The sequence below is a fragment of the Mastomys coucha genome, unplaced genomic scaffold, assembly GCF_008632895.1.
Source record: "Mastomys coucha isolate ucsf_1 unplaced genomic scaffold, UCSF_Mcou_1 pScaffold15, whole genome shotgun sequence".
In the NCBI taxonomy this organism is placed as follows: Eukaryota; Metazoa; Chordata; class Mammalia; order Rodentia; family Muridae; genus Mastomys; species Mastomys coucha.
The window spans coordinates 29335235-29358289 of record NW_022196897.1 but is presented as its reverse complement, the minus strand read 5'-3'; the positions used below and the strand labels follow the sequence as shown (position 1 = coordinate 29358289).

Here is a 23055-nt window from a genome sequence, read left to right as displayed (position 1 = left end):
CACCCAAGAGAGAGTGGCGGATCCCGCCCGGGTCTCTGGCTTAATGTGCTCTCTGGAGGCAGGCCCTCTACTTGCAGGGAAGGGGGAAAGGAGGACGCTGAACCTCCCCTGTCACTAGGAAGCTGAGAGGATTGTGTCCCTGCTGCCCTGCGGCTCCCCTGGGAGTTGTGGGGCTTGTGGCTCCCGGCTGGCTGCTCCAGTCTCAGAATCTCACCTGAGAGAAAATGGCGAATCCAGCCCGAGTCTCTGGCCTAAGGCGCCTCCGGGCTGGCTGCTCCAGTCTCAGAATCTCACCCGAGAGAAAATCATGTGTATGTATATGTTGTATGGCACAAGACAGTGTGTCTTTCTGCATCTGTTTGTCTGAATACCATAGAGAGAAACCAGAGGGAGGCATATCCGATCATCTTATTTCACCTTATTATTTTAAGGGAAGGTCTTTCCCTCAAACTCACATTTCTCCTCTGGGATGGCACTCAGTAATTAGTATTGATTCTCCTGGTTCTGCTCCCCACAACTGAAATGATAGGCCTGTGTAAGATGACTTCTGGATTTTTATGTGAACACTTGGTCCAAATTCAGTTCTTCATTGTTGCAGAACAAGTGCTCTTAACTGATGAGCCTTCTCTCTAACATCATATTGAAAGTGTATCTGAATTTTTTCACAAATATTTCTCTAATGTCTTTCTACATTTCTCAATCATGAAAGAGTCCTTCTTCCTGTAATTAATGAAATCAGTGTTCTTTTGATAGTTTTTACATTGTTATCCTTCTTACTTAACTCCATTCACTACTATGCCCTATAGTAACTGATACATGGATTTACACAAAATCTTAAAATATGTCACTACAACAGTGCTTAGTGACTTAGTACTGGATAAGTGCTCAGAGCACATCAGACTGAAGGGCCCGACAAATTAAAATAAAGTTTGGATTGCTTCCTTTGATGATTCACAAGTCAATTACTCTTAGGAAGTAAATGAACTATATTGTAGGTTTAGCTTAACTAAAATTGGTGACTAATGTTAATTCTCATTTTTAGATCAAGATATTACATTAATTCGATCAATAAATTAAGTTATATACCTTTCTTAATTAGATAGTGAGAACTCTGACAGGTTTGCAGGTAGACAGCACCTACATCGATGTTCTGTCCTGCATTTACAGTAGAGTTTTGGTCTAGCTTGTAGCTACAGCTCCTTCTAAAATTCTATGAAGTTTCAAAGAGATTTCCTACCTAGAGCATGAACATTCTTATGTTCAAACAGACATAGTAGACAGAGTTAAAATTTTTAGAAGAATTGTGTATTCCATATGTTGTAATAGCATTCTGTAGATAAAAGGTGGAGGCATTTTCATTAAATAATGACAGTACCCAACTAATACAGAAGTAGAGGCTCGCAGCCATCCATTGGACTGAGTATAGGATCCCCAATGAAGGAGCTAGAGAAAGGACCCAAGGAGCTGAAGGGTTTGCAGCCCCTTAGGAGGAACAACAATATGAACTGACTAGTACCCTCAGAGCTCCCAGGGACTAAAACTCCAACCAAAGAGTACACATGGGGGGATTCATGGCTCCAGCAGCATGTGTATAGCAGAGGATGGCTAAGTCGGTCATCAATGGGAGGAGAGGACCTTTGCCCTGTGAAGGTTCTATACTCCAATGTAGGGGAATGACAGTATCAGTAAGCAGGAAGTGGTGGGATGGTGAGCGGGGAATGGGGGAGGGAACAGGGAATTATTTTTGTTTTTGTTTTTTTCTTTTATTTTTTTTTCTTTTTGGAGGGGAACCTGGGAAAGGAGATATTGTAAATAAACAAAACATCTAATAAAAAATAAAAATTAAAAAAATAATAAAAAATATTTTTGTCTATATTTTGTTGCCATAAATCTAGCATTTGAAATTCAAAGTAGATATAGTTGTACTACTATGGTTGAAGCTATATTAATAAAACTTATACAAAATTCCAAAAAGAAAACTAATATGATATTTCAATGATTATTTGGTTCATGTAATTTAGAGATTGAGGAGGATAAAATTAGACTTCAAATTCAAGATCAGCAATGATGTTTCAAACAGTGGAGTTCACAAGCGTCCTATAGACAGAGAAAAAGACCACAGTTTATGCCTTGGCACATTACACAAGGTAGATAAGATGAAATGGAATTTAACAAAATAGTCCATGAGATGGGTGACAGGCCAAGTACCTATTGCACTGGAAGTAGAATAAGCACATAGTTGGTCAAGTCAATTGAAGGTCAAACAGGGCCAGTGAACATAAAATATGAAGGTTTCCAGGACTTCTAATAAGTTAATGAGCCTGGAAAGTAAGTTGATGAAGTAAGTTTAATGTAGAAATTCACAAAGAACAAAATTCCAACTCTAACAACAAAAATAACAGGAAGCGACAATTACTTTCCCTTAATATCTATTAATATCAATGGACTCAATTCCCCAATAAAAAGACATAGACTATAAAACTGGGTATGTAAACAGGACCCAACATTTTGTTTCATACAGGAAACCCACCTCAGTGACAAAGACAGACACTACCTCAGAATAAAAGGATGGAAAACAATTTTCCAAGCCAATTTTCCCAAGAAAAAAGCTGGAGTAGCCATTCTAATATAAAATAAAATAGACTTTAGCCCTAAAGTGACCAAAAAAGATAAGGAGGAACAATTCATACTCATCAAAGTTAGGATCTATCAAGATAAACTCTCAATTTTGAACCTCTATGCTCCAAATGCAATGGCATCTACATTCATAAAAGAAACTTTACTAAAGCTCAAAGCACACATTGTACTGCACACAGTGGAAGATTTCAATACCACACTCTCTGCAATGGAGAGATCATGGAAACAGAAACTAAACAAAGACACAGTGAGACTAACAGAAGTTATGAAACAGATGGATTTAACAAATGTCTATAGAAGATTTTATCCTAAAACAAAGGATATACCTTCTTCTCAGCACCTCATGGTGGCTTCTCTAAAATTGACCATATAATTGGTCACAAATCAGGCTTCAACAGATACAAAAAGATTGAAAAATTCCTTGCATCCTATCAGATCACCATGGACTAAGGTTGCTCCTCAATAACAACATAAACAATAGAAAGCCCACCTACACATGGAAGCTTAACAACACTCTACTCAAGGATAACTTGGTCAAGGAAGAAGTAAAGAAAGAAATTAAAGGCTTTCTAGAGTTTCATGAAAATGAAGCCATAACAGACCCAAACTTATAGAACACAATGAAAGCAGTCCTAAGAGGAAAACTCATAGCCTTAAGGGACTCCAAAAAGAAACTAGAGAGAGCATACACAAGCAATGGGACAGCACATCTGAAAGCTTTAGAACAAAAACAGCAAATTCATCCAAGAGGAGTCGAAGGCAGGAAATAATCAAACTCAGGGCTAAAATCAACCAAATAGAAACAAAAAGAACTATGCAAAGAATCAATCAATCCTGGAGATGGTTCTTTGAGAAAATCAACAAAGTAGATAAGCCCTTAGCCAGACTAACCAGAGTGTACATAGACAGTATCCTAATCAACTAGATTAGAAATGAAAAGGGAGGGATAACAACAGACACTGAGGAAATCCAAAAAATCATGAGATCCTAGTACAAAAGCCTATAGTCAACAAAACTGGAAAACATGGATGAAATGGACAATTTTCTAGACATATACCAGGTACCAAGTTTAAATCAAGATCAAAGAAATTGAAGAAGATCTCAGAAGATGAAAAGATCTCCTATGCTCATGGGTTGTCAGGATTAATATAGTAAAAATGGCCATTTTACTGAAAGTAATCTACAAATTCAAAGCAATCCTCATCAAAATTCCAACTCAATTCTTCACAGATTTAGAAAGAGCAATTTGCAAATTCATCTGGAATAACAAAAAATCCAGGATACCAAAAACTATTCCCAACAATAAAAGAAGCTTTGGTGGAATCACCATCTCGGACCTTAAGCTGTACTACAGAGCAATTATGATAAAAACAGCATGGTATTGATAGAGTGACAGGCAGGTAGATCAATAGAATAGATTCAATTGAATAGAATTCAAGACCCAGAAATGAACACACACACCTATGGTCACGTGATCTTTGACAAAGGAGCTAAAACAATCCAGTGGAGAAATGACAGCATTTTCAACAAATGGTGGTGGCTCAACTGGCGGTTAGCATGTAGAAGAATGCAAATCGATCCATTCCTATCCCCTTGTACAAAGCTCAAGTCCAAGTGGATCAAGGACCTCCACATAAAACCAGATACACTGAACCTAATAGAAATGAAAGTGGGGAAGAGCCTCGATCATATAGGCACAGAGGAAAATTTCCTGAACAGAACACCAATAGCTTATGCTCTAAGATCAAGATTAGACAAATGGGACCTCATAAAATGGCAAAGCTTCTGTAAGGCAAAGACACTATCAATAGGACAAAACAGCAATCAACAAATTGGGAAAAGATATTTACCAATCCTATATCTGATAGAGGGCCAATATCTAATATATAAAAAGAACACAAGAAGTTAGACTCCAGAGATCTAAATAACCCTATTAAAAATGGGGTACAGAGCTATACAAAGAATTCTCAACTAACGAATACCGAATGGCTGAGAAGCACCTAAAGAAATGTTCATCATCCTAAGTCATCAGGGAAATGCAAATCAAAACAACCCTGAGATTCCACCTCACACCAGTCATAATGACTTGGATCAAAAACACAGGCCATAGCAGAAGCTAGTGAGGATGTGGAGAAAGATGAACACTCCAGCATTGCTGGTGGGATTTAAAGCTGAAAACTGGAAATCAGTTTGGCAGTTCCTCTGGAAATTGGACATAGTACTACTAGAGGACTCAGCTATACTACTCCTGGTCATATACCCAGAAGATGCTCCAACATGTAATAAGGGCACTTGCTCCACTATGTTCATAACAGCCTTATTTATAATAGCCAGAAACTGGAAACAACCTGATGTCCCTCAACAGAAGAATGGATACAGAAAATGTGGTACTTCACAATGGAGTACTACTCGGCTATTAAAAATAATGAGTAGGGCTGGAGAGATGGCTCAGCCGTTAAAGGCTAGGCTCACAACCAAAATAAAAATAATGAGTTTATGAAATTCTTAGGGAAATTGATGGATCTGGAGAATATCATTCTGAGTGAGGTAACCCAATCACAAAAGAAGACACATGGTATGCACTCTCTGATAAGTGGGTATTAGCCCAGAAGATCAGAATACACAAAATACTATCCACAAACCACAAGAAACTCAAGAAGGAAGACCAAAGTATGCATGGATACCTCTTTTCTTCTTAAAAGAGGGAACAAAATACCCATGGAAGGAGTTGCACAAACTATGAAGCAGAGACTGAAGGAAGGACAATCCAGAGACTGCTCCACCTTGGAATCCCTCCCATATTCAATTATCAAATGCAGACACTATTGTGGATGCTGGCAAGTGCTAGCTGACAGGATTCTGATATAGCTGACTCCTGAGAGGCTCTGGCAGTGCCCAACTAATACAGAAGTAGAGGCTCACAGCCATCCATTGGACTGAGTACAGGGTCCCCAATGAAGGAGTTAAAGAAAGGACCGAAGGAGCTATAGGGTTTGCACCTTAGGATGAACAATATGAAGTACCTAGTACTGTCAGAGCTCCCGGGAACTAAACCACCAACCAAAGAGTGCATATGGTGGGACTAATGGCTCCAGCAGCATATGTAGCAGAAAATGGCCAAGTCAGGGAGTGATCAATGGGAGGAGAAACCCTTGGCCCTGTGAAGGTTCTATGTTCCCATGTAGGGGAATGCCAGGTCCAGGAAGCAGGAGAGAGTAGGTTGGTGAGCAAAGGGAGGAGGAGCAAACAGGGGGTTTTTTGTTTTTGTTTTTTTTTTAATTTAATTTATTTATTTTTATTTTTTTCAGAGGGGAAACTGGGAAAGCAGATATCATATGACATGTAAATAAAGAAAATATCTAATAAAAAATCAATAAATTAAAAAAATAAGGATGATATACAATTATAAAAAAGAAATTCACAAAGAATGAAGTATGTAGGTATGTATGTAGTTAGAATTGCCTAAAGATACAAATAGAAAAGAATTGAGAATAAAGATGCAGAGGGGTTGGCTGATATCTATGGCCCTTGTAATCTGGGAAAATAAAAGCATGTTCAGAACTGAGAATGAAGTAGCATAGTATTCAGAAAATCTCTTCTGCAAAAAGGCAAGAAAATCTATTTTATGCTTGCTGGGTCTTGTTGTGTCTGGGGTGTTTGGAAAGCAGTCAGAATCTGTATGTAAATAGCAAGTGTGGTTATATTCCAACAACAAATATTTACAAAATTTGTAAATAGAGTGAGGATTTTGTTTGGCAAAACAGACCTAATACAAATAACAAAATAATGATGAGGGGAGGAATGGCAGCACAGTTTAAGCAATGACCTTGAATAGGATAAGGTAACAAAGAAGTGGTAGAGTTGGAGCTTTGCTTGTTAGCTCGCCTAAGTTTGAAAGGCAGGGACACAAGAATTTGCACGGGTTATCAGATATAGACTGTAATACTAGTAAAATCGTTTCTGAATACTTTAGCTTCCTAAAAGACATAAGAAACACAGCTAGCATAAATGAGTAAAAATTAGGAAATAGGTTGTTAGTTTAAAAAAGAGAATGAAACAGTCTGACATTGTAATTGAAAAGTAATTAAGGTAAGGCAACAGAACTGGTAATTATGCCCCACTAAAATACACAGTGTCCAATTTAGAATGCTCCAGATATATTATTTTTATTTATTGTCTGTTATCTTTTAAATATTTATAAAAAACGCCAACTAAAACTTACACCAAATAGGAACTTATTTTGACTCATTTAACTTTAATGTTCAGAACTCCTATCATTCATCCTATTAGAAAATTTTATAATTAAATACACTAGAACAATATTTTCATGCCACATAAGCAGTCATATATTCTATGGAAATGCTTTTCAAGTCTAGCAAATACTATGTTCATTAGCACCTGTTCAATGTGTTCCTGTCACCCACTGATTTGTGCATTTATTTGTAGGGTTGCCTAACTTGTGCTTCAATGATATATTTCTTCTGGAAGAACTCAAGCATAATGAAATATATTATGTCCAGTATTTCTACAATATTTTTCCACCAATGAAAGTAAATTATTTGGGTAGAATATACACACATTGATTTTATACAGGTTACTCATGGATTGGTAAATCAAAACAAGCTTCCAAAGATAGAAAATCAATTGATGTGTCAGGCAGAGAAGGCATGGCTAAGAAAATGAACCTTCACACTGATACTTTTCCTCATTAAGTAATTAAATTTACCAGAATTTGAACAGACTTGTTATTTGAACATAGACATATGCTAACAAGAAGAAAACTAAGCACCAGTCTACATTAAATTTTGTTACCAGTTCTTAGAATAAATGTAAACCAGTGTGGTTTTAAGACAATGGATTTAACTTCCTCCTTGAGCTAATTATAATACATATATGCTAATGATGTTTAATTTAAACATTTTTATGTGGACAATTTGATATAGAGACTGTATCATTTTTTTTTCTCTACAGAATTGTTACCCAGTTGTCAGCAGTTGAATTGCCAGTTCAAATGTGCAATGGTCAGAAATGCTACGAGATGTTATTGCGAGGATGGATTTGAAGTAACAGAAGATGGGAGAAGCTGTAAAGGCAAGTAGGAAATGTGACACTTTCTGTATTAATTGGCAAGTATACAAGATATGTAGTTAGAAGTAGGAAGCTGGATTTTGTCCCACAGCTCTTGAGGCTTCTGATCCTCTTTACCAAGCTTCAGAGCACTAGAACACAAGAACATGATTAATGAAGCTATTTCCCTATGCTGTGGACACATAGAGAACTGGAAAGTGAAGGTACACATTCCCTTTCAAGAGCAATCCTGTTGAGCAAACCCACTATGCCCTAGTGCTTTAATTGCTTTGCCACTTCTCAATAATACCAGGGGCCAAGTATGCTCCTTGAGGCACTAAGTACAGTCCAAAGTTTAATACAATTGAATACTTGAATACAGGTTTCCTTGATAGAAATTGAATAAGGTATCTGAAAACAACCATTTGCCATGTTAATCTTTACAATTTTTTCTTTTTTAAAAAATGTTAAGGTTAATATTACCCATAAAATGTAAACATTATATATGAGTTTGTATCAATTTTCTATTTATTTTGCAATAATAGTAAAATTTGGAAATAACAGAAGTAATATCTTAATATACTTCTATCAAACTAGATTAAACTATATTAACTTCATAGTTTGTTTATAGCTATAATATTGGTGTAGTATAATAGACATGTCATTAAAGAAGTTAATGATTACTATGTATATAATAGTATTTAAAAATTTTAGGTCAGTAATTTTGAAATTTGGCATTTTATTAATATCACAGTAATCAATATACATATTGACTTTCATATTATTTCCATTTCTTAATTCTAGTGTGAAGGCCTAGATGTTGATAGTGCCTAGCAAGTGTGAGACACTGGGCATGACTCCAGCTATCAAAAGTGTTAAGTGCTTTGATTTTGTGAACATTCTTCAGCAAATGATCATTCTTCAAAATGATAAATTTGGAACACTAAAATAATTTTGGTCATTGCTCTATTATGTTGACTTATATATTATGAGTATGTTGACATATGTATAATATTTACATATTTATAAACACAATATGTTATGTGCATTCACATAGTACTTAGTATATGTATATTTATACATACCCATATGCTTAACTCTTAATTATACACATATGATATACTTATAAATTATATAAATACAATATATTATAAGAATAGAGTATAATTGTATTGTCCAAACAACTAATAAACAATATTTTTATACCAAATAAATAATTTTGTTTTTTAAGTAATTTTTCTTAGCTAATTATCTTACCACTTTTGGCTTAATACAGGATTTTATTTTTAATTAATGATTTTATTTATTTACTTACCTAATGTTGCTGTACTCTCAGTGCTCCCATTATAGACTTCATCCTCCTGTCCCAGCTTCTCTTTGCCTCTAGGAGGGTAGGGCCTACCCTGTCACATCAATTTGCTGCAGGATTAGATGCATCCTCTCCCACTGTGGCAGATAAGGCAGCTCTCTGCTACCTGGGGTCCTGGTCCCTGTGTATGTTCTTTGTTTTGGTGCTCAGAGTATGAGTGCTCCCAGGGGTCCAGTTAGTTGACACCATTGGTTTTTCTGTGGGGTTCCCATCCCTTTCAGGGCTATCAATCTCTCCCCAGCTCTTCCATAATGATTCTAGAACCCCATCCAATGTTTGGCTGTGGGTATCTGCATCTGTTTCAGTCAGATGCTGGGCAGAGCCTATCAGAGGACAGTTATGCTAGGCTCCATTCTGTATTAATACTGTCAGGGATTGGTGCTTGACTGTGGGTTAGATCTCAAGTTAGGAGGGTTATTGGTTGTCCATTCCTTCAGTCTCCATTGCATCTTTTTTTCCTGTATTTCTTTTAAACAGGATAAATTTTGTGGTAAAAGTTTTGCCGATGGGTTGGTGTCATTGGTCCACTGGAGGTTCTGCCTAGCTACAGAGGGTGGCCTCTTTAGGTTCCACATCCCCACTGTAGGTGTCTTGGCTAAGGTCAAACACACTGACTCCTGGGAACTTCCGCTATTCCAGGTCTCTGGGACTTCGTAGAGATTCTCGCCACCTCCCTCCCCATCTTTTGCAGCTTCAGATTCCCATTCATTCTTCTGGCCCTGTGGTCTTCTCTCTGATTTCTTACCACACCTGATCCAGGCCCACCAATCCTCTCCCCCTCCCCACTCTCATTCAGGTCCCTCCCTCCCTCTACATCGCATAATTATTTTGTTTCCCCTTCTAAGTGGGATTCAAGCATCTTCACTTGACCCTTCCTTCTTGTTTAACTTCTTTTAATCTGTGGGGTATATCATGGGTATTTTGGGCTAGTATCTATTATCAGTGAATAAACCATGCATATCTTTTTGAGTCTGTGTTACTTCACTCTAGATGATATTCTTCTCATTCCATCCATTTGCCTGCCAAATTCACATTATCTTAATACAGGATTTAAAACTTAAAAGAATTGTGAAATACTTTTTCAAAATTCTAATATCAAAACCAATAAAAGTGCACTAAGATTATTTTATTGACTTTTCTGTGCTATGAAAAAAAGACCATGACCAACGCAAGAGTTTATTTGGACTTACAAGTCCAGTGGGACACGAGTCCATCACCAGTATGCTTCTCTGACATGCAGGCATGGAGCTAGAAATGAGAGTTCATATCTTAAACCACAACAGAAAGCAGAAAAATCAAATGGGAATGGTACGAGTCTTCTAAATTTCGATATCCCCAATACAAAAATGCCAAATTTAATTTCATCCTTCATCATTTAAAAATGCCTCTCAAATAACACCACCTACTGGGGATCAAGCATGACCAGCACTATAGGGTGCAACCCAGCTAAAGAAATGGTATCCAAAAGAAGACAATAGACTCAGAGTCGGCCCCAAATCAACTTAATAGAGGATTCACATGGAAACTATGCTGCACACATTTGCTACATATGTTCAGAGGACTTAGGTCGAGGCCCTGCATGCTCTTTAGTTGGTGGGTTAGTCTCTGCAAGACCCTATGAGCTCAGCTTAGTTGATTCTGGAGATCTTCTTGCGATCTCTGTTAACCCCCCAGTCCTTTGGTTCTTCCTCTCATTCTTCCACAAGACACCCAGAACTCCTTCTGATGTTTGGATGTGGGTCTCTGCATGTGTTTCCATCAGCTGCTGGATGAAGCCTCTCAGAGGACAGTTATGCTAGGCACCTGTTTGCAAGCATAGCAGAGTATCATTAATAGTGTCAGTGGTTGTATGTCTTCCATAGGATGGGTCTCAGGTTGTGTGTTCATTGGTTGGCCAGCACCTCAATCTCTGCTTCATCTTTATCCCTGCACATTTTGTAGGCAGGAAAAATTTTGGTCCAAGGGTTTTGTGGGTGTATTGGTGCCCTGCTCCCTCCATTGGAATTCCTGCCTGTTTACAGGAGGTAACCACGTCAATCTCTATATTCCTCACTACTAAGAGTCCCTGTTGGGGTCACCCCATAGATTTCTGTGAGCCTCCCCAATGCCAATTCTCTGGCATGTCCTAGAGATGCATTCTCACACTGATTTTCCTTTTTAACCCAGTCCTCTCTCCTCCCAGTAGCTAATCTCTACTTTTGTTCCAGTAGCTTCCCTTTATCTACCTCTGTTGCATATTTCATTTTTACTTCTGAGTAAGATTCAAACACCCTCCTTTGGTCTCTCCTTGTTACTTAGATTTTTGGATCTATAGATTGTAACATAGTTATCCTGTACTTTTTGTTTTGTATTGTTTGTTTTTACTTTTGGAATATTTTTTACTGTATATTTTATTTATTTACATTTCAAATGTTATCCCTTTTCCCAGTTTTCCCTCCCCAAGCCCTCTCCTGTCCCCCCATCCCTGCTTCTATAAGGGTGCTCTCCCACCAACCCACTCCCACCTCACCAAGCTGGCATTCCCCTATACTGGGGCATTGGGCCTTCACAGGACCAAGGGCCATGCATCCCATTGATGCCCAGATAAGGCCATCCTCTGCTACATATGCAGCTGGAATCATGGGTCCCTCCTTGTGTACTCTTTGGATGGTGGTCCTTAGTCCTTGGGAGCTCTGGGAGGTCTGGTTGGTTCATATTGTTGTTCTTCCTATGGGGTTGTGAACCCATTCAGCTCCTTCAGTCCTTTTCTAACTCCCCCATTGGGGTTCTTGTGCTCAGTCCAATGGTTGGCTGTGAGCATCTGCCTCTGTATTTTTCAGGCTCTGGTAGAGCCTCTCAGGAGACAGATATCGAACTCTTGCCAGCAAGTTCTTCTTGGTATCCACAATAGTGTCTAGGTTTGGTGTCTGTATATTGGATGGATCCCCAGGTGGGGCAGTCTCTGGATGGCTTTTCCTTCAGTCTGTGCTCCACATTCTCTCTGTATTTCCTTTAGACAGGAACAATTCTGGGGTAAAAAATTTGGAGATTAGTGGGTAGCCCGATCCCTTAGCCAGGGACCTTACTTAACCTCTGGATATGGTCTCTACAGCTTCTCCCTCCCCCTTTTTTTTTTTATTTTAGCTAAATCCATCCCTGTTGGTTCCTGGGAGCCTCTTGCTTTCCTGGCTCCTGGCTACTAACAGTTCACCATACCCCATTGCTTCACACCTTTGTTCAATTTCCAGAGCCTCTGTATATCATCTCTGTCTTCTCTCATACCTAATCCTGCCTTTTCCCCTCTCCCTCCTCTCTTCCTACCAAGTCCCTCCCACCCTTGACCGCCTGTGAGTATTTTGTTCTCCCTTTTAAGAAGGAATGAAGAATCCACACTTTAGTCTTCTTTCTTCTTGAGCTTCATATGGTCTGTGAGTTGTATTGTGGATGTTCTGAGCTTTTAGCCTAATATCTACTTATCAGTGAGTGCATACCATGTGTGTGTTTTTTTGTGAGTGGGTTTCCTCACTCAAGATGATACTTTCTAGTTCCACTCATTTGCCTGAAAATTTCATGAAGTCATTGTTTTTAATAGCTGAGTAGTACTCCATTGTGGAAGTGTACCACATTTTCTGTATCCATTCTTCTTTTGAGAGATGTCTGGGTTGCTTCTAGCTTCTGGCTTTTATAAATAAAGTTGCTACAAACATAGTAGAGCATGTGTCCTTGTTATATGTTGTAGCATCTTTTGGGTATATGCCAGGAGTGGTATAGCTGGGTCCTCATGTAATACTGTGTCTAATTTTCTGAGGAACCATGAGACTGATTCCCAGAGTGGTTGCACGAGTTTGCAATCCCACAAACAGTGGAGAAGTGTTCCTCTTTCTCCACATCCTCGCCAGCATCTGCTGTCATCCGAGTTTTTGATTTTAGTCATTCGGACTGGTATGATGTAGAATCTCAGGTTCATTTTGATTTGCATTTCCCTGATGACTATGGATGTTGAACCTTTTTTAAGTGCTTCTCAACCATTCAATATTCATCAGTTAAGAATTCTTTGTTTATGCTGTACTTTATGTACTAATATCAACTTATAAGTGAGCACATTCCATGCACTTTATGTACTAATATCCACTTATAAGTGAGTACTTGCCTTGTGTGTCTGTCCCAGTTACTGCACTCACGATAATCTTTTCTAGTTCCGTCCATTTGCCTGAAAATTGAATGATGTCTTCATTTTTAATAGTTGTTTAGTCTTCCGTTGTATAAATGTAACATGTTTTCTTTATCCATTCTATAGTTAAGAATAGTTATCTAGATTGTTTTCAAGTTCTGGCTATTATGAATAAATCTGCTATGAATATAGTTGACCTAATGTCATTGTTACATCAAGGTTCAACTTTTGGTTATATGTCCAGGAGTAGTGTAGCTGGGTCTTAAGTTAGATCTAGTCCCAATTTTCTGAGAAACTGCCAAATTGATTTCCAAAGTGGCTGTACAAATTTGAACTGACACCAACAATGGAGAAGTGCTCACCTTGCTCTACCTCCTTATCAACATATTCTGTCACTTGAGTTTTTGACATTTCCCATTCTGTTTATTGTAAGAAGCAATCTCATGGGAGTTTTGATTTGCACTTTCCTTTCTCCTGGTTAACATAATCATATCAATAAAACTAAAATAGAAACCAATAATATTAAAGGATACTTTTAGTGTTCCCAACCATTTCAAATCTTCTATTGAGAATTCTCTGTTTTGCTATGTACCATTTTTAATTAGGTTATTTGGTTAATGGGTGTCTAATTTTGTGAACTATTTATTTCGTTTGGGTATTTACCCTCTGTTGGATATAGAGTTGGTGAAGATATTTTCTCATTTTCTAGGTTGAAGTTTTGTCCTATTGAAGGTGTCCTTTGCCTTACAGAAGCATTTCAGTTTCATGAGGTCTTTTTTTTTACTAATTGTGGATCTTAGTGACTGAGCTATTAGTATTCTGTTCAGCAAGTTGTCTACTGTAACACTGCCCTCTAGGCTATTCTCCACTTTCTATTATATCAGATTTTATGTATCTAGTTTTACATTGATGTCTTTGATCCACTTGGATTTGAATTTTGTGTACTGTGATAGATATGGATCTATTTGCATTCTTCTACATGCAATTTACAGATTCAATGCAATTCCCATCAAAATTCCAAAGCAAATCTTTACAGACATTGAAAGAGCTTCATATGGAAAAACAAGAAGAACACGATACCTAAAACAATCCTGTCCAATATCTGCCTGATTTCAATCTGTACTACAGAATAATATTAATAAAAATGTTATGGTACTGGCATTAAAAATAGACAGGTTGGTCAAGTAAATAAAATCAAAGACCCAGAAATAAAGCCATACACCTACAGACACTTGATTTTTGACAAAGAAACCAAAACCATACATTAGAAAAAAACCACAAAAAACATTTTCAACAAATGGAGCACATGTCATAATCTTTAACCCATTAACGAATTAACTAATGGCAAGAGGTTAGCCACAGGAAATGTCTTCTGTTTAAAGAAGGAAAAAACAAAAGCAACTATGTATATTTGAAGTAACTCATAAAACTGAGTTCCTTTTATTTTCTTTGTACTCTTTAGTTGCCACATATGATGATTATTTGTTTCTGTTAAACTGTATCTCCAGGCAATTTTTTGTCCCTATGGGGAAAAAGAAGGCAACGCACAGGAAATGGCATGCATATTCTTCTGCAGTCAGTTTGGTGGAGTTGCATAAATGTCACAGCAGTAAATGCTACCTGTGTTAAAAGAGCAAAGGAAATCATTAATCACACCTTTCTCCTGGTTAACATAATCATATCAATAAAACTAAAATAGAAACCAATAATATTAAAGTTGGAAATGTTTATGAAAGTAAGCAAGCATCATTACTGCAACCAAGGGCTGAACTTTTACATATGCAAACCTAAATTTCTTTAAGCATTACTGTAGATGTAGCTCTAAACACTCTTCTTTCTATTTCCCAAAGTACTTATTTTGAATGAGCCATCCATGACTTCAGGTTATTATAGGACTATAAAAAAATCCAAAGTCAGAGCAAAGAATTCCATATAGGTTAATTCATTCCCAATTTAATAGCTCCTTATGCTATACAGCAGTGGTTTTTTTTTTTTTTTCTCTTTCCCCTATTAAATTCCTTTATTAGCTTTGGATTTCCCAGAAGTCAACCCTGAAACAAGAACTTAAATAAAATGTTCTTGTTTTCTTTTTGTTTTTCTATCTATCTTCTCTCTTTTTTCTTCCATTTTCTTATTTCTCCTTCTCTATTTCTTCTTTCCATACTCTCTCACTCCCTCCTTCTCCCTTTTCTTATACTTCCATAATAATAATAGTGAGAGGTGAGACATAAATATAAAGATTATTAATATTTGAAGGATTAATATAGGCACAGCAAATTCTGATTGATGCTTAAGTGTGTGACAAAATCATGTAGAAAGAGGGACAAGGGACCAGAACATTTAGCACTCTCATTCCCAGGAGTAAATTGTTGCATATTGGCGGTGAGATCACCTCTCCTGGAACTTTGCAGGCCTTCATTTCTGCTGGAACTTCTCAAGAGAAAGGAGCAGGTTTGTCACAGACCTTGCCTTGTGAAATTACACTGAATGATCTTTGGAAAGCTAGCAGTTATTATTTGCTACAGGTCTCTTGAGAATCTCCCTCCAAATTATCTCAAGGAATTCTTTCTTCTCCAAGAATATGCTGTTTAAATTTGTTTTCTTCATCTTTGGTCATTGGAATTACACTTCTTAACACAGATCCTTATTGGTACCCCTGGTACATATTAAATCAACTTATTCTTCTTACTTCTCCTTTCTTGTATTTAAATACACCAGTGGATTTTTTTAAATTCCCATAGATCTAATTTTATATATTCACTTTTCTCATTTTTTATTTATTTAACCCATCTCATGTATTGATTGATGTTCCCTTCAGTTCTCAGCCTTCCTACTAATCTTGAAAAAGGTGTCCCTTTGCTACCTATCTAGTCCAACCATATGCTCATATTTTTCCACATTAAAAAAATAGAATAAAAAGAAAAACAGAAGAAAGTAAAATGAAGGAAAAATAAGGAAGGAAGGAGGAAAGAGGAAGGAATGGAGGGATAGAGGGATGGCAGAATGGAGGTAGGAAGCAAGGGAGAAACTCTCAAAGATCTATAAAACTTGCCTCTCTTTGTGGTCATCACACCACAGCTGACCTCACTCTCTTTAATATCCAAATTTTTGGTAACTGGCTGCATTGTCTTCTTAAATTTGTTATTTCTATTTCATTTTTTCAGACATTGATGACGTGTAGCCTCATTATTCATTTAAAGCTGTTTTAAACATTTTTTTTCTTGAAAACCCAATTCTTTTAGCATTGTTCCCTATGACATTAAAAACATGCAATATTTGAAATGTCATGTGTATTTTATAATCTATCAATACCACCTCTGCTCTCAGTTATTTTACTACAAACTATTTCTTCATATCCATGTTTAATGTTGAGGTTATTTGAGGGCTTTGAACATACTAGGAGTACAACTCTTATTCCTATATGTCTCAAATGCTACAGTGTGAAAGCCACTCAAGGAAGGCAACTTTTATATGTAAATGTGCCATTGGATGTAACTTAATATACAATATAGAAGTCTGACCTTATTCCAAGATCAGTACACTGCTAGCTGACTCCCACAGGGAGTTTTCATTGGGTTTTGTTGGGTTTTCAATGTTGATCACTGACATTCTTGAAAAGTTTGTATTTTTAATATATTCAAAGAATTATGGAGTACCCTATAGGAGATCTTCATGTAGAATATTTCCTTTTCTATCCCCCCTAAATTCTGATAATAATTTGCAGCAGGTAAGCTTTGTCCTCATATTCCTTTCATTGTGGGAATACTCAACTTTAGTTTTTCTTTTAATGTCTCATATTCATAGACTCCCAACTTCCAAGAATTAATCTGATCCCCCTCCTCTCTTTATTACCATTTCTTTTTGAACATTCCCTGAAGAATACTCATCAGGCACCTGAAACTTGACATAAGCAAAACTCATGGTCTCCCTCTACTCAAACCTGTAATTCCTACATGCTTTGCTTCAATATTGGATTACTGCTCACTTCTATTATCTAGTTTCCTAATATTGGTTAGTCAATTTCTTAAACTTCTCTCTATCATTTTTTTCTATTATTACTGTGACTAACTTCAAAATATAATATATTTAAAACAACTGGGTATGACAAGAAAGATCAGGAGTTCACAAACAGTCTGTATAATAATGCCAAACCAGCTTAGACCTCATGAGACCATGTCTGAAACAAGTGTATATATACACATACATATAAGTGCATATTGAATATATATATATTTGAACTTGAATATATATGTATATTTTCTGAAATAATCAATTACCATTCTAGTTTAGTTTCTACATTCATCAATCTACCTGTATCCCAAATTTATTTAGTTTTTTTTAAAACAAAGTTTTTTTGGCTCCTTTTAAATTAATATCTTCCAAATGTTGTACATGATATAGGCAACCCTCTAGATTAGCATATAAAATTCTTCATTATCGGTACTACAAATTACCACTTCCTCTTACACACCTCACTTGACTCCTTGACATGAAATTCCCATGACATCATAATGTCTGCTAGAAGCTGCAGAGCACAACTCTAGAGTTTGTTTTCATGGATTAATGAAATTTTTATATTGCTTATTCTCAATTAATTCAGAAATTCTGATTGTTGTTTCTTCAACCCAAAATCTTTCAAGATCTTCCCCCACTTTCCCATTTCTTTCACTCTCTTATTATAAATCAAATAGGCTCTAAAAATAATATAATAAGGTAAAATAAATACAAAACAAAATAAGACAGAAAAAGCACACATGTGAGACAAAGAACCAAAAATAAATGTAGGAAAACACATACAGATGCACACACACACACACACTATACAACAAAATTAGAAACCATAAAGGGTATGGAAAAGATCTGTGAGACTGCTTAATGGTTGGGAAGCACAAAAAAAGCATTACAAGATACACATACACACACACACACGCACATGTATATAAATATATATATATATACACACAAGAATATGTATATATGTGTGTTCATACCTATATATACATATATATCCTCTATAATATATATGTATATATATATTATATATGTACAATTATATATATATTGTACATATATAATATATATATGGCCTCTACAAATACCATTGAGCTTGTTTTAAGGTTGTCATCTACTACATGCATTCATTTTCACTTAAGTATGGTTTCTATCTCTAGTGTGATCTCCCTGGTGAAATAAAACTTTTTACCCCTTGAAGACAGTTGTCATTTGGAATAACAGACATAGAGCAAGTCTTGAGGCTTTGACAGATAGCTCAGCAGATGAAAACATTTTGCACAAACCTGATACCTAGAGATGGATCCCTGTAAGCCGTAAAAACAAATGTTAGACAGTTGTACAATAATCTGTCCTCTTCTACATGTGTGTCATGGTTTCATGCATGCCCATATGTATATAAGACACATGTACACAACAATAGCAAATACCAAATATCAAAATAAAATGTTTCACATCCAAGAATGATATCTTTATTTTGTTCCAGTAAGTGTTCAATAGTTTACCTTTTCAAAATAGTAAAGATTGTTTACATGGTTTGACTCAAAAATCACATTTAAACTTCAAGAATGAAAAAGTTATTTTTTTAAATACTGGACTTATTAAACATATGTATTAGAGTGTATTTTAAAGCATTAAAAATGCTAATATTTTTTCAGGCTAATATTACCAACACAATTAAAGTCAGTATCTTTATATATATACAAATAATTGTATAATAAATGTAACCTTCTAACTTAATAAACATAAAATATTAAAACAACAATGAACTTAACTTTTAGTTGGAATTATTTTAAGTAGTTTTATTGGAATTAGCTTGCCTTTTAGAACAATTGTCTACTTGAAAATAAGTATTTTTGTCAATAAAAATCAAGTGTCCAAGCAAAAATATTCTTAGAAATGATATTAATTTTTCTTTCAGATCAAGATGAATGTAGCATTTATGGTATTTGTAGCCAGACCTGCAAGAATACATATGGATCCTATGCTTGCAGTTGTGTGGAAGGCTATATAATGCAGTCAGACAACAGATCTTGCAAGGTCAAAAATGGTAAGTTATAGTCTTTGTTCCTCCAGAGCTTCTCTTTTATTATTTGTGTTTTATAATTCTTTCTTTTGCAGTGTGGTGCATCCATGTGGATGAGGACAAGATCATGTTTGCACACTAATGTGTGTAAGAGACTCAAAAGAATACTCTTAATAGTTACCATTCATATAAGACCTATTCAACTATTCAACTGGAGTAATATCTAATTAGAAAATGGGTGGAGTAATGGATCTTAACTGCTAATTCTTTACTGGATTCTATAGGTGTGTTCTTGAAGCTTTTGCCTTGAATCTAAAATTTCTCCGTATGTAACATAGTCTCCTAAAACCTAGTTCACTCTACTCTTTTCCTTAAAATTTGCTACTCTACTTATTTACTGAAAATCTGTTATTACCTTCTCATACTGAGAATGAAATAAGAACTATTGGAAGGACTGTGAGAACCTAACAATGCACTTTACCATTTACCTTTCCAATTCTATGCCTCTTCCCCTGTCCTTTTTTCCCACTTCTGTTGTCTTTCCCAGAAATTGTTTTCCTTCTTCAACTGTACTGGTCTTGCCTTGAGTCATTCCACATTCCAGCCTGCAATACTCTTGGTTATCCAAATCAGGTGTCTCTTCCGTTCTCTTTTAAGGCTCTGCCAAAAGGTTAACATTCGGAGGGATGTTCCATAAAACTCTATTTAAAGGTGTATGCTCTCCATCACTATCTGTGTGTGTGTGTGTGTGTGTGTGTGTGTGTGTGTGTGTGTGTGTGTGTGTGCTCTAATGCTATATGCTTTCCCAGCATCATTGAACTACCATTTGAGATTAACTCAGTTTAGTGTCAATTTTATTTCTTTCTTACTATATGATTTACCATTTACCTTTCCAATTCTGGAGAAAGCAACAGAAAGGAAACATAAATGGAAGTGAAGAAAAAGAAATGGTGGAGAAATGTAGAGGTGCAAATGAAAAATATGAATTTATTCTTCAAAACAAAATTATAAAATTAACAGATCCATCTTTCAAGGTTTAAATTTGATGTTTAAAATTCTTTTTATTACTTCTTGCCAGCTAATAAAACTATCAGTTTCTACATAGCTTTCAGCAGGTATGAAATCTCTGGTAAATATTGTTTATCAAGTATCTGTGGGATACACTAGAAACAATAGGGTACTGCCTTCTTATGAAGTTGAATTATCTCAGGAATATTGTGAAGGAATATTTTAGACAATTCCCTTTAAGGGAGGCTGATTAATTCCCTTTAAGTCTGTTTGCATGTCAAGTATTTCAGATAATGATGAGAAGGGAATGATTGCCCTTCCACCTTTCTTGAGCCTTTATTAACAAAAACTGAGCCTTAACAAAAATTCTTTTTGTTTTTTCCTTTGAATTATCAATTTCATATACAAGGCCCTAATTATTTACGTGTGAGATTCAGATCTTTAAAACCATTAATCCATGTTCTATGTTGATTTCATTAAGAGTTCTGATTCAACATATTAAAGCAACAAAGAAAGCAGGTTTTTTGTTGTTCCTATTGAGTCACAAAATATTACAGAAACTGAAGCAGAATGAAATGTGATAAACCTGACTCATGAAAACACTGTTTCCTTTTCTATAGAAGTAGCTTATCTGACAGTAATAGGATATGACTAGAGAAGGGTGGTACATGGTAATGTCACACTGTATCAAGGAAAGATGACAACTTGGGAACTGATAATGGAATATACAAATCACCTCTATGCCCTTAGCTTGAAGACAATATCTGCCTACAGAGTTTGAAAAATAAACAGTTGCTATGGAGATAGTGTTCTGGCTTAAAGTTTAAAGAAAATGAGTTGCTAATAATGAGGGCCTAAGTCTGTACCAAAGAGCAACTACTTTTGAAGGTCACATGAATATTTGATTCCATGCATTTGCACAATTCAGGAAAAAAGTCATCAGCCTGTTTTAGTTTTCTCACTTTTATAACAAATGAACCAGAGAAAGGAGTTGGCTAGTTATGCATTCACTTCTAGCTAAAGCCCCACATTAAAAAATATTGTTAAAAAATTTCCAGAGATTAGGGAAATTTACAACTGTCAAAGCCAAATGATGGAGAGGCTAGCTAGAACCAGACTGAGGAGGAGGGTATTTTCTGGCTTACACAATGCTATGCTCTACTCTTCCACAAGACGCCAGGAGCTCCACCTTGTGCTTGGTTGTGGGTCTCTGTGTTTGTTTCCATCAGCTCATAGATGAAGCCTCTCAGGAGACAGTTATGCTAGGTTTCTTTCTGCAAACATAGCAGAATGTAATTAATGGTGTCAAGGGTTAGATCTTTCCCATGGGCTGAGTCTCAAGGTGGGCCAGTCATTGGCTTGGCATTCCCTCAGTCTCTTCTTCATTTTTATCTATGTGTATCGTGTAGGCAGGACAAATTTTGGATTAAAGGTTTTGTGGTTGGGTTGATATCCCCCTGTTTCCTGGTTAGAAGAGGTAGCCACTTCAATCTTTTTTTCTCCTAGTGGTAGAAATCTCAGCTAGGGTCATCCCCATAGACTCCTTGTAACCCTCTCATCCCAGGTCTCAAGATGGTATTAGAGATGCCCCCACACTGATTTCCGTTCTTATACCCAACCCTTTCCTGCTTCCCCCTTCTTCCACAATTGATCCCTATTGCCATTCTCTCTCCTCATGCCCTCTCCCACCCAGTTCTCTCTCTCTATCCACCTTTGACAGTCACCTTCTGAATGAGATTAACACTTCCTCCCTTGGGCCCTCCTTATTACCCAGTTTCTTTGGGTCTGTGGAATTTGGTATGGGAAGAGTGGGTGATAGAATTGTATGAGCTACAAGAGTCAAAGACACCACTGGAAGACCTACTGAGTCAACTAACCTGAGACCATAGGGAGGGCAGAGAGACTGAACCACCAACCAAAGAGCATACAGAGGCTAAACCTAGGACTCCTACACATTTGTAGCTGATGTGAAACTTGGTCTTCACGTGGGTCCCTAACAATTGTAGCAGGGGCTGTCTCAGATGCTGCTGCCTTCCACTGGAATCCCTTCCCCTTCCTGGTCTGTCTGGTTGGACCTCAGGGGAAGAGGATGTTCTTAGTCTTGCTGGGACTAGATGTCCCAGTGTGGAATGGCACCCAATGGTCACCCAATGGGGGCTTCCCAATCTCAGAGGAGAAGGTGAGGGACTAATAGGTGGCAGGAATTTGAGATTTGTATAGGTGGGACTGAGAGAAGAGGAGAAGGGGGCTGCAATTGGGATATAAAGTGAATAAAAATACTATTATGGAAATAAAAATAAGGAGAGAGATAACACACCTGGGGACAGAGGTTCTCCATAGGAACAGGTAGCTAAGTTTCTCTCAAGCTGCTTGCAAAGGTGATACAGAATTCATGTTAGAGCTTTGTAACTGTTTATTCCAAGGCAAGCCTGTAGGATCTTATTTTCAATCAATAATAAATAGACAAATTAATATAGATGATTGGTTATCTCATCTTTTTAGCATCATGCCTGGGCACAAGTAACATTTACAAGTCTTGAGAACATCTTTATAAAATTTGCTTAATTGAGAGAGGGGGATCATAGGCTTTATGATAAAGATGAAAGGGGACAATATTAAGCAAGAAGCTTTAGCTCTTAATTCAAGAACTGGATAACTCCTCCCAAACATTTTACATTCTGTGTCATATAAATACATATAATTAAACACTGTAGTGTTGGAAACTTTTGTAGGCAAACTACTGCACTCATACTTGGTACTGAACACTACTTAACTCAAAAAGGAGGA

At 36.6% G+C, this 23055-nt stretch overlaps 1 protein-coding gene across 7 annotated transcripts in view; it reads left to right on the top strand.

Annotated features, from left to right (window-relative positions):
• Lrp1b (LDL receptor related protein 1B) overlaps nt 1-23055 on the top strand; it is a 1939581-nt gene that overhangs the window by 832162 nt on the left and 1084364 nt on the right. For all 7 annotated transcript variants that reach the window (XM_031370139.1, XM_031370141.1, XM_031370138.1 and 4 more), the window contains 2 exons: nt 7609-7728; nt 19156-19284. In XM_031370139.1, coding sequence (XP_031225999.1) covers nt 7609-7728; nt 19156-19284 — 249 coding nt within the window. The remainder of the gene's footprint in view (nt 1-7608; nt 7729-19155; nt 19285-23055) is intronic.